The sequence below is a fragment of the Grampus griseus genome (genome assembly GCF_964374135.1).
Source record: "Grampus griseus genome assembly, chromosome: 12".
Lineage (NCBI taxonomy): Eukaryota > Metazoa > Chordata > Mammalia > Artiodactyla > Delphinidae > Grampus > Grampus griseus.
In genome coordinates, this window is record NC_139006.1 from 9,699,456 (window position 1) to 9,712,582 (window position 13,127).

The 13,127-nt window shown below is 45.2% G+C and overlaps 1 protein-coding gene across 1 annotated transcript in view; it reads left to right on the forward strand.

Moving 5' to 3' along the window:
* Positions 1 to 13,127, forward strand: part of CIT (citron rho-interacting serine/threonine kinase) — a gene marked incomplete at both ends in the record, with an annotated part of 168,460 nt that overhangs the window by 100,759 nt on the left and 54,574 nt on the right. Inside the window, 5 exon segments of the mRNA XM_082667324.1 lie at positions 1,117 to 1,242; positions 4,574 to 4,669; positions 8,959 to 9,075; positions 10,048 to 10,157; positions 11,152 to 11,326. Coding sequence (XP_082523450.1) covers positions 1,117 to 1,242; positions 4,574 to 4,669; positions 8,959 to 9,075; positions 10,048 to 10,157; positions 11,152 to 11,326 — 624 coding nt within the window.

Sequence of the window (13,127 nt, forward strand, 5' to 3'; positions counted from 1 at the left end):
CAGCCCTGTAAATACACCCACACTGTCTCCACCGTCCACCCTCTGCTGGCCATTTCTGAAGGCCTCCCCACAGTGTAGGCCCTCTTCCTCTTCGCTGGGTGAATGTAGTAATTTCTCGGCTTTCTGCTTCCAGGCTCACCTTCCTCCCATCTAGCTCAAACGGGGTCAGACTCGTGGACCTCAGACTCCAGGCTCATCAGCACCCCTTGGCCCATCCCAAACCTTTCAGGGCTTCCCTACATCTTAAGTGCATGAGACTCTCAGCCCTTTGCCCCACACATGCTCCCCTTTCCCGTTTTCTCCAGCTCCTCCGCTATTACACCTTTTGCAGTAGCCCCTCTACGCTCCACCTGGGGCCTACGCTGGCTCTCGGCCACCTCCGCACTGCTGCTGCTGCACCTTTTTTTTCGGTACACGGGCCTCTCACCGCCGTGGCCTCTCCCGTCGCAGAGCACAGGCTCCCGACGTGCAGTCTCAGCGGCCATGGCTCACAGGCCCAGCCGCCCCACGGCACGTGGGATCCTCCCGGACCGGGGCACGAACCCACGCCCCCTGCATCGGCAGGCGGACTCTCAACCACTGCGCCACCGGGGAAGCCCTGCTGCGCCTTTTTTTGAAAGGCCTTCCCCACTCCCCTCTGGCCCTCTCCCCTCCAGCCTCCCACATCCCGACCCTCTCCACAGCGGCCACATCCCCTCACCTGCTCAGTTCAAAGCCCTCCCTCCAGCCTGCACCCTCCCACAGCCCTCTGTACCTGTTTGCTTCATGGCCCTGGCCCTCTTAACCCATATCGTGTTTATTTGTGTTTATCTTACCTCTTCCAAGGGCAGGCATTCTGTCAGCTTCCTCTCGGTGTTTTCCACGATGCCTAGCGTGGTACTTTGCAGATAGTAGGTGCTTGGTAAATATTTGAATGAATGAATGCACTCTTGTAACCTGCACAAGCAAGTACTCCTCGGATCACAGAACTGTGTTTTCCTCACCGTGGCTTCGGGTGCCTGAGACTTCTCTTCCCGCATCGAGCGTACGCTTCCCGAGGGCCCCCACCCTCGGCGCAGGCGTCGTGCCCGTAGCGGTTACCCCATTAAAACTCTCTGATTGATTCACGATCTACAGGAACGCCGCCACTCTCTGGAGAACAAGGTAAAGAGGCTAGAGACCATGGAGCGTAGAGAAAACAGACTGAAGGATGACATCCAGACAAAGTCCCAACAGATCCAGCAGATGGCTGATAAAATTCTGGTGAGCAGGAACCAAAGTTGACAAGTTCAAAGATAACAGGTTAGAGGTTGTAGAGGGAAGGGGGTCAACAGAAGAACCAACCACCGTCACAGGGGAGGTTATCGCCAGGCAGGTGAATTAAGAGGAAGTGGTTTTAGCGGACGCCACGTCAGAGACTAGCACGAGTAACCACAGGCTGGACATTTCAGCAATGGTAACAGATCCATCAGTATGATTTTTTTTTGCTCTGTTTGCTACTGCCTGACTTTTAAAAATGCGAACGTGCACACGCTGTCATTTCCGATACATTTTTACAGGAGCATTTACGTACTTCTATCAGCAGAGTTTTGTATGGCCATTAAAGTTGCAAATGCCCGTTTGAAAAAGGTGTAGTGATTCAGGGCTTTAAGACCGACACCCAGATTCTTGGTTTTGCAGAGGAAAGAAATTAGTCACGCAGATTTTTTCGGAGTAGCATTTGTCATAGATCCGTGTTCACCCACTCACTTTCTCTGCTCCAGTTGGTGCTTAATATTGTTATTATTTTCACTTTCCTTAGAGGTAGCAGATTGTTTTTTAGGTTTGTAACCACGATGATTTTGTTTTCGGCTCTGACGACCAAATTAACTTAATCAAAGAAGGCTTGGGTGGTGCTTGCCGACGTGTCAAAGTTTTGCACTTGCCAGGGTGAAAGGCAGGTGAACCTTTAAAGGACTCTCCTTGGATTTCAGTCCCCAAACCAAGAATTTGATGCCACTTTGGGGAGCCTGTTTGTAGCCCTTTCCTCCCTGCCCCGAGGACTGACTCTGGAGTAGTCGGGCATTCCTCTGCACCAGAAAGAGACAAGGTGGTGAGCGGGGTGCTTTCCACCTCCCTCTCTCTGTCTCTCCCTCTGCGTCACTTCTGGGAAACGAGTCACCAGCAACTATATGAACTCAAGAATGACCGACTTATAGGCCTATATACTTAATATCAAAAAAAAAAAAAGAAAACCCAACCCTTCAAAACGTTACATTTCTGTTTGTCTATATTCATGAGTCGTGTGGGCACTCTTGAACACACAGGTGAAAAGAGAAACTGGTTAAATTGTTTTGCTCTGACACACAGTCTTTATAGATAATGTCTACACACAAAGGCAAATGTGATTGTCAGTCTATCCTTTCTGTTCTCTTGTTCCATCATCCAAGTATCTCTTGGCGATTGTCAAATGTGTGAATTTTACTGTGAGTCAAATGAATTCCCACTGAGATTCCACCACTGCTACCCCCTTGCTTGGTGCAAACGACGTGGTTAAGTCTTGTGGTTGCAAAGTGTTTCTCTGTTTAATGGTGATGTGTTCATTCATTCATTCAACAAATATTTAATGAGCTTCTACTATGTGCCAGGCACTGTTCTAGGAGCTGGGAATAGAGCAGCAAACAGTACTGTTTGCATAACAGGACTGAAGAATCTGATCCAACACATGTAGAGAAGATAACGTTTTAAAAAATGACAACAACAACAAAAAATGCCAAACTGTCAAGAAGTCAGGTTTTAGAATGTCTGCTTTTCCAAGGTTCACTTGCCAATTAAAATGTGGGAGTGTAGAGTTCTGCATTCCTGGATTATATGTTGTAAACTCCCATGCATAAGTAGACCGGAAATTTGGTCTTAAGGTTGTCAGTCTCAGGTATCTGAGTTTTTGCCCTGTTTTCAGATTGATTTCCGTTCCTGTGCTATCTTAGGAGGACTGAAACTAAGACAAGACGATTATCAAGTGATTTCTAAAATAAAGAAAAAGTAGGCAGATTTCTTTTTCCAAGTGTATCTTGCCACCTGTCCGAGTACCTTTGTGGATGTGACTTCGTTTATCGGAAGGTGCCTTTTGCTCAAGAACCTGGTGCTTAGGTTGTGAAGTATCTGGGATGTGGGCAAAGAGGGGGTCCTTAGTACTGTTACATAACGATGATGCTTGGAAACACATCCCAAATATCATTTGCATTAAAATATTTGCTATTCTGATAAGAACTTTCAAAACAGCTAATTGGGGTTCTCATTCTAGCAGAGTCTTTTGCTTTAATAAAAGACCTCATTGTCAGGGATCCTTTAATATACATAAAGCCCTTAAAGTATGTTTTTATTACTAAAAATCCTGTTTACATTCAACTTTTCAAGATAACATCTGTTAGCTTGCAGTAGATCTTGTGCACCTGGTCTTAACATTGAATACTGGCCCCCAAAGCAAAGTCAAATGCTTGCAGACTTTAGAATTTCAAAAGCTTAATCAGTAACATTTCATGTGTGTGTGAATCTAAAATTATTCTTTTCTCCATTTTATGGGCATATCCTGTATAATTTCCTCGTTCTTCAAAATTCTCATAATTATTTCCATTTCAAAGGAAAATTTCAAGATAGTATGAAGAGATGAAAACTTGGAGTAATGACTTTTGATATTAGTAATTAACTAATGGGTCCAGATTCATAAGAATTAATGTAAACGCAGATAGCTTCATTTAGAGAATGTTTTGGTGAGTTGAATGCTGCCTTTTATACGATCAGTTTATAATACGTTGGCAAATGAATTGGTATAATTTCCAAATGAACTACAATTTTGTTTGAAAGCAGAAATCTTGATAAAAGAATGAAAAGGACATTACATTTGAGCTATTTATTATTACTCCACGTTCTCTTCCTATCTTCAATGTATGTGTACACGTTTATGTCATTTTTAGTGAATTTTATGTTCTGCCTTGTTCCCATTAGCATTATATCATGTAAACTTCATATAAACATGATATCATATGAACACCTCCAGATATTCACATGCTCCATATTACCAGTCAGTTAAAATAATCATTCAAAACTGAAAGTGTTTGAATTGTTATATTAGTTTCCCTTCTTCACTAGGGTTCCTGAGCAATCATTTTGTTAATGAGGAAAATACAAAAATTTTTTTTATCCTCATAATAAATTAACTTAAAACTTAAATTGACATTACTTTCCTCATTTAAGGCCGTCAAGACAGTGGTCAGGGGCTTTGTGCTGTACTGAATTTTCAAGTTGTGTTGCCTCGTCACTCTCACTTCTCTAGGCAGAGATGAAGAGCTGCCTTTGTTTGACCTGTCGCACTGACAGATTTCTGGTCCCAGCCCACCAGCCATGTGCTTATGTGTGTGAATACTGGGAGCTGGAAAACCCAGGGCCAGGGCGTGGTGGTGGTTTCCTCTCCCAAGAGCCTTAAGGGCTAGTCACGAAGAAACAGATGCCTGTTGCCTTTGGTGCCTGTGCCAAAGTGGTGTCTCCTGTGAACATCTAACATGCATCGGCTCCGTCCTTCCCTCGCACACCTGACCGTCTGTTCTTTTGTGTCCAGGAACTGGAGGAGAAGCACCGAGAAGCCCAGGTCTCAGCCCAGCACCTGGAGGTGCACCTGAAACAGAAAGAACAGCACTACGAGGAAAAAATTAAAGTAAAGACACTTTACAGTCTTCCCTGCCCTTCCTCCTATAGCACCATGTAGTTCCTTTCTCTTCCCAGGCACTTCGGGCCACTTCTTGCTAGAACAGAGGACTCTCCGTGGTAAATGCTGTCCTCAGGCCATGGTGGGAGGTCTTGGGGTGTTATCCTTGGGGCGGATTGGATATCAGAAGTTCAAAAATAGTTTATTATTTAAGAAAATTTGATCATCATGTGTCTCAATTCCATCTTTAAAATGTTTTTTGATCCACTGTCACTGAGTCCATGATAATTTAGATTTAGAGAGATTCACCATCTCCTTGCTTTTAATTTCCTTCTTGCATCTTAGACCTGGAATTCTTTTCCTTTTTTTATAAAGTATATCCTTGAGGACTTTCTTTAGTGAAGGTCTGCTGGTGCCAGGCTCTCTGTTTTGTGTGTCTGAAAATGTCTCTATTTCATCCTTGTTCTTGAAAGATGTTTTGACTGGGGATAGAATTCTAGGTTGGCAGTTATTGCTTTTAATACTTTTTGAAGATATCATTCCATTGACGTTTGGCTTTTATTATTGCAGTTGACGGTCAGCTGTCAGTCTAACAGTTGCTTTCTTTAAAAGCAGTCTTTTTTCTTTTAAAACTTTGTTTTATCTTTAATTTTCTGAAGTTCTACTGTGATGTGTCTAGATGTGGAGTTATTTTTGTTTATCCTCCTTGAGATATACTGGACTTTGGAACATATGTATATATTTTAAAAAATCAATTCTGTAAAGTTATTGGTTGTTATATCTCAAGTATTGTCTCTTCCCCTTCTCTCTTTAATTCCCTTGTGAGAATTTGATTAGACGTGTTAGATTACCACCAATCTATCTTTTTTTTTTTTGTATTTTCCATTTCCTTGTCTTTTGGTGCTACATTCTGGTTAAGCTCTAACTGATTTTCCAGTGTACTAATCCTTACCTGTCTAATTTGCTGTTAAACCCATCCATTGAGGTATTTTAAAATTAATTAATTAATTTTTGGCTGTGTTGGGTCTTTGTTGCTGTGCATGGGCTTCTCTCAAGTTGTGGCGAGCGGGCTTCTCATTGCAGTGGCTTCTCTTGTTGTGGAGCACAGGCTCTAGGCACATGGGCTTCAGTAGTTGTGGCTCGCAGGCTCTAGAGTACAGGCTCAGTAGTTGTGGCGCACGGGCTTAGTTGCTCCGTGACATGTGAGATCTTGCCAGACCAGGGCCCGAACCCGTGTCTCCTGCATTGGCAGGTGGATTCTTAACCACTGTGCCACCAGGGAAGTCCCCATCCATTGAGTTTTAAATTTCAGTTATTGTTTCTATTTGTTTCTTGACATTCTGTTTGGTTCTTCCCCAAGTTTACTAGATTATTTAAGTCAATAACTTTCTATTTGCTGCATTGATTTGAAGCTTATCTTCTGCTTCTTTAAACGCATCAGCATAGTTGTTTTATGATCTGTATCTGATGATTCCAATATCTGAAGGTCTGTTTCTACTCTGTTGTTTCTCTTGGCTCTTTTCCATGGTGTCTCTCTTTTTCGTGTGCCTTGTCAGCTGCTCGTTTTCCTTGGAAAATTAATAATGAGAATTCTTTGAGGCCTTGAATGAAAATGTGTGCCCACCTTGTGGGTGGCTCTGGGCTTTGACTTCTTTGTCTTCTTACCCTTTGAGGCAATTAAAAATGAAGCTCAAGTTTATCTGGTTCAGCAAATGCCTCAAGTTCAAAATAGCTGGGTTTTTGCTTTCACTTAGATTTTAGTCTGTAATTTCTTACTCTCTTGCCAACATTTAGGTGCTTTTGGAAAATGTTTTCCATATTCTATCTAGCATTTTAAATCATTGTTCCTAGAAGAACTGGCCTAAATAGTCCAGCCTATCATATAAAATAATAAATTCAATTATTATTTTACTTACTGAAATTATTTCAATTCAGTTATTATTAATAAGTTCAGTGATCAGAAATGACTGCCAGCCTATCTGTTTCCTTTTGAAATCAGATCACATTTTCATTATGATTTTGGACTGAGCCTTTAACTAATTCTTACGTTCTTGAGAATCAGACATTGTTCATTACCATCTCAAATATTGTCTCTTTCCCTTCCAAGTCAGACAGTGAAGGAGGCTTTTAATTTTTGTGATGATCATGTTATTGATTTGGTTGGTATTCTCAAAGAGTTGGCTGTTCCTTTTCTGGAGAACCACACATGTACGTGCTCACACAGCATCTTCACCATCACTACCCTGACACTTTCTTTCTTTTACCCCTCGTGCTACTTTTGGTTATTTTTCATTGAAAGAAATACCAGGAAAATAACCCAGAAGGGACCACACTGTGTTTTAGTGTGACCCTCTACATTAGTGCATTTATCTACCAATCCTTTTTGGTGTCCAGACTTTTATCCTTGAGATAAACTGACTTTCAGAAAATTATGAGAATGTATACAGTAGTCCACTGGTATCTTTGCATGATGAAAATAACCTTTGCAAGTTCATTCTCTAATTTGGGTCAGTAAATTGACTTTTCTGTCAAAAAGCCATGTTCTATCGATACCTTCAATTGATATAAATGTCTACAGTGGAATCTCTCATTTCAAACAAATTCCTTGCTTCCCTCCCATGCATCTTCTTGTTCATCCTCCTGTCAGTTTAACCCACTCAAAGCCGGGTTGTGTACATCCTTGAGAAAGGCTTGTTCCTTGTGGCTCACACTTACCTATGTTGGTATCCACCACTGCCAAAGTGGAGGTCTGAGTTTGAGCAGAGTCATCCTGAAAATGTGCTTCATTGCTTTAGCACTGCATAAAAAAGGGCATTCCTGGTCTAGACATTAAGTGGTCTCTGCTACCTTCTAGATGGCGAGCACTTGGCTTTATAGATCCTAGAGAACGTTAGGGAGAGATCTGTTTTCTTCTGTCTTCCCTCCTGGCATCTTTATGAAACCATTTCTTTTTAGTCTGCCCTGCTTTGTGTTCCTGTTCCATCCCCTGTGAGGCCATTTTGGTAATAATTGTGATCATACCCCAGATTCTGTCCTTTTCTTGTTCATAATTTTAGAATCGTGCCCTGACGTCCAGGAGAGCAGGCCACTTACCCTCTTGAGGTTCGTCCCTTCTCCCATGACCCCATCCTCCACCTCTTATTCTTCTCTGCCAGCTCTCACTCTCTTTTTTTCATCAGTCAGTTCTAGTTTAAAGCCCTCTTTGAAATCTGTTCTTTCCTTTCTTTATCATGTGGACCCCCTCCCTGTTCATTGGCTCTTTTCAGGGACTGTGTCCCCATGAGCTACGAAGGACCCATCACAATAGATAATGTGGGAAAGGCAGATTTCAGTTCCCATCTGTGACCCCAATTCTTTGGGCTTTCTTCCCAGTATCAGATGCAGTCGCCATCATTCAGAGAACCACAGTGATGAGAAACACAGGGTCGTGGTCAAAGGCTTGGCAAGTTATGACGTTGCCTTCCTTTTCTCCTCTCTTTTTCACCAGTTGTTCTGGCAGCTGGTGGGGCTGTGTGTGTCCCTCGCAGAACATTAGATCAAGCTGGTGGATGGTGACACCATTACTGTTTTATTTTTTCCTCTTGGGAACAGTAGGTGCTTACAGTGGCATTCTCAGCACTGAGAACACATGATTTCTCTTCCCCTGGGAAAGATTTCTCTTTCCAGTGACTTTTTATTTTCACCCCCAGCTGGATCAGAGGAACGAGGAAAGAGGCTTTTTTTTTTTTTCCCCTTTCCTTTATGCTGTCTCTTCAGTCTATTGACTCCCCACCTACTTTATCGGTGGGCAGAATCCACTCGGCCCTGGCTGTTTCTGAACGTCAGCCTTGGTCACACAGACTTCCTCGGTCTTCAGCTTTCCATCCCTCCACACACAGCCTGGAGATAATGAGATTAATTTTGTACAAATTAAGAGCAAGCAGTGTTCTGAAAACTACTGGCGCATTGACTACGATAACAGTGCCCCTAGGTAATAGCTGCAAATCGTAAGATCTCTAGAGAGATCTTTTTTTTTTCCCTCTCGTTCTGGAGTCCACCTCCCCTTTGGCTATACCTCTCAGGTCATTTTGGCTGCTGATTTAAAAATAAGTTCTTAGTTCACGTCCTCTGGTTACTTGCCATTTGATGGTCATACTTCTGAATCTCATCCTGGCTGATAGACAGACCCCCGCTCCCTCGCTCTGCCCCGGAGTTGGGGCAGCGTGGCTTCTCCACTGCTTTTCCCCTCCTTCCCTGTGTTTCTCCAGTGCCTCTGGTTAGTCTGCCAGACACTAACTTCTCCTTTTGTTTTTCCTCAGGTGTTGGACAATCAGATAAAGAAAGACCTAGCCGACAAGGAGACTTTGGAGAATCTGATGCAGAGACACGAAGAGGAGGCCCACGAGAAAGGCAAGATTCTCAGCGAGCAGAAGGCGGTAGGTAGACAGAATCACAAAGCCGGTTTCCAAGGGAGGGTGTGTGAACCACGCCAGGAGTCCCCCACCAGAGAAGAGTCCATTTGGTCTGTTTTATCCCGTGGAGTCTGCTGCTAACAGAAAGTTCTCTCTGCAACCCCTTCTCGTAAAAGCAGCGGCAGTGGTGGCTCGGGGTGGCCAGTTTTGCCCTTCACGCCCTTCTTTAAGAATTCACGCTGACCTGCGTCAACTAGAACCCTGTCTTTCAACACACCAACCCCCTGCCACCTCCCCGACGAAGTGCCCGGTGGCCTGTGGCCTCCCTTAGGCATCTCGTTTCCTTTCAAATCTGTGTAGGCAGATGTTTCAGAAACTTGCAGCTTAAGAGTTTCCCCTGTTGTGCTTGTTAATCTACTTATTATCTCAGACCCTACCGAGACTTTTCACAACAGAATCTCTAAAGGAGGGTCCTGGGAAGTAATATTTTTAACGCCCCCCCCCGCCCCTTTCCTGCCCTGGCCAATTCTTATGATTCATTAAGTTGGGGAAGCTTTGATGCAGAGAATCTAGGACAGTAGGGGCTGGGTGAGAAGGAATCACCCAGAGAATGACAAGCTCGTGGGTGATGAGAAATAGGAACTTGCAGATGCAAGTTTAGAGGCTGTGGCAGGCTCAGGGCGCATGTGGACGACACGGGGATTTCACGAGGCCTGTCAACTCACGGAATGCCAGGTTCCTCAAGAGGTCCTCCCGCGTGTGCTTACTGCAGGCCCCTTAGCTAGTGAGGGGGATATGCAGTCTCCGTTTGATAAAATAAATGAGTGCCATCGTTGGAGCAGTGAGCTCTACGCTCCTCAGGGTACAGGCTAGTTGAGTCTCTGGTCTGATGGCCTGCCTTTCACATGACACTTTTCCTCACTTACGTGGCCCACTTCCCTCTCATTCCGGTGTTACCGTCTGTGTGTGAGGTTCCAAAGATCCCCTGTGTTTCAGATGATCAACGCCATGGATTCCAAGATCAGATCCCTGGAACAGAGGATAGTGGAATTGTCGGAAGCCAATAAACTTGCGGCAAACAGCAGTCTCTTTACCCAGAGGAACATGTAAGTGTTCAGATTCTAACTGTGTGCTTGATTCCGCTTTGGTCTTCTCTCCTGGGCACAAACTCTGTTCTTCTGTCGGCGGAGCAGGAGTGGATTTAACGACTCCTGTGGCGGGGCCCAGCCTCCGTATACTTACGTCATTTTGCCCTCTCTGAAGTGGTCTCACTCTACTGGCCCTCTCTTTTGAGCTGCGTTTTCTTACATGCTTCAAGTTACCATCCCATCACAGAGTGTTTTGCTCTCTCTAATGAGGTAATTTACAGTTTGCTTCTGGAGACCTCGTTCCCCAGACTCGCCTCCTGCAATTAGCCAGAGGTGATCTCGGGTGTGCCCAACTGGGCCATCCATTTCGCTGTTGTGAAGTTGGGCCCTTGGGGGTGAGTTTTGGGGTTTGGCAAGGACTCTCCTGTGTTCCCGGAGCACTTTGATCTTAATCTTTTCCCCCAAAGAATTACAATCTCCTTAAGAGATCTTAAACATTCCCATCTTAGTTTAAACCAGCTTGGTAGGCCGCTGTCTGATCTTTGAGTCATTCCAGCTTCTGAGCGGCCTGGTGAAGAGGTGAGCAAGGTCAACAGAGAAGTAGAAGGAGTAGCATTCTTTCTCCTCACCGCCCTCTCTTCCCCAGGGCCTGTCTTAGTGAGTCGTCAGGGTGCTCCTGTACTCTCAGGAGGCCCTTTCTGCTCTCCTCTACAGACTGGAAAAATAAAAAGGTCTACCAAAGGAGTGAAATGATAGTATCTCTTGCATCCCCCTTGACCATACTGAATCCCATTGACGAGGGACTCTGAGCGGTGGGGACTAAACGGGCCCCAGGTCCCCATGCTGGGGCCACGCACACGAGGCCGGGTCAGGGTGGCGCTAACCTGGGAACGAGTGTGGTCCACTTGCTCAGATGCACCTCTCGCTCCGCTTCTGCCCGTCCTTCTGCGGGGACATGCTCACCTCTAACGAGACTGTGATTTTGCTTGGCTCCTCCCACCACCCCCACCAGGAAGGCCCAGGAAGAAATGATTTCAGAACTCAGGCAGCAGAAGTTTTACCTGGAGACACAGGCTGGGAAACTGGAGGCCCAGAACCGGAAGCTGGAGGAGCAGCTGGAAAAAATCAGCCACCAAGACCACAGCGACAAGAATCGTCTGCTGGAGCTGGAGACCAGGCTGAGGGAGGTGAGAGTGAGGGGTGATCTCCCGAGGCTATTTTTTGGAGGACCCAGGGGCCCCCAATCATCCAAGTGTCAAGCACAAATCGGTACTTACATGAGAGCCATTGTGTGTGGTGGTGAAGAGTACAGACAGGGCCATGGGGGTCTGCGTTAGAATTCCACTTCCCCTTCTTAGGAGTTTGGTAACCTCGGGTCGGGCAGGCTACCCTACCGCCTCTGTGCTTGAGTTTCCTCATCTGTAAAACGGCCATGAAAACATATCTCCGTCATGGGGTCACGTGAGGATGACGTAAATTGGTGCATCTTCAAATTGGGGGCAAAGTGATTCCTCCTGTATCCTGATTCATTGAGGGTCACGTGACTGTGTCCATGCACGGAGTTTAGCACATAGTACATAGTACGGCTCAATGACAGTGACAGAGCGCCCCCCCGCCCCATGACAGTGGGAGACTAAAAGAGAAATCTAAACTCTAGGTTTGTCTGATGGAAGGTGATTTGCTTCAGAGGTATTGGGTTGGCCAAAAAGTTCGTCTGGGTTTTTACATAAGATGGAAAAACCCGAGTGAACTTTTTGGCCAACCTAATATAAGGACGCTGGGAAGAACAGCCGGGTTTGGGGAGGGAAATACCACACATTTGGTTGTGACTGAAGCTGTGACTTGACATGGCTCACTGTGTATTTATCAAATGACTGCTGTGTGCTAATTAGTAGCCAGATAGACAGTGGTGACAAGACAGACTCACCCCTGATCTCGGGGGCTGTCAGCCTAGCAGGTGGGTTTAGCTGGCAGAGGCAGGACCGGAGTTCAGGAGGGTGGTCCTTGGAAGTGGGACATCCCGGCTGGGCGTAGAGACACTGGGCTCAAATATTTGTGATGGAATTCTTCAAAGCGGAGATGATCTCTCTTAAGGCAAAGACCATTAAGGCAGACAGTCTTTAGTTAAGGACCAAACCTTGAATTCTGACGCTTAGGAATGTCTTCATTTGTACTGGAGTATTAAAATGAGGCCACTTCTCCCAAGGGCAGGAGTTGTCAAGGTGTGGACCCCTCTCTGTTAGGATCACATGGCCTGTGTGTTGAAATGCAGATTCCTGGGCGGCTTCCTCCCTCAGCTTTTTGAATGGAATCGGGGTGGGGTGGGGGTGAGGAGCAGGGATTTGCATTTTTAACCAGTGCCCTGGGTGATGCTTATGCTTCCGGAGTTTGAGGGCCATTGTTCTAGGTTATCCAGAAGCCTTAGGCGGTGGTTTTGCTTTTCTAATCCAGGCGATATTTTTACTCTTCAGTAAGTTTAACCACACTTCCCCGTAGTGTCAGCCTTAGGAGTGTGAGTGTAAATAACTCGGATAGATTTCTCTGAGCGTGGGAACGCTGGCTGGCTGTCTTTTGCTTTCCCTTCCCACAAATGTCTCTCTTGTGTGTCTGCCCTGCGGCTGTAGCTCCTCTGGGCATTAACCTGCCCCAGGGAAGGCGTGGTGCTTTGTTCTCCAGTCAGTATAGCCAGCCCCACAGGGGCGGTGGGAGAAATTTAGGATGCTTCCCGAGGGGCTCAGGGCTGTATATGCTCCAGGGGAGTCTGGAGTTTAGCTTTATTTATTTATTTATTTTAAAATTTTTATGGGAGTATAGTTGATTTACAATGCTGTGTTAGTTTCTGCTGTACAGCAAAGTGAACGAGTTATACATACATGTATAGCTACTCTTTTTTTAGATTCTTTTCCCATACAGCTCATTACAGAGTATTGAGTAGAGTTCCCTGTGCTCTATAGTAGGTCCTTATTAGTTATCTATTTTATGTATAGT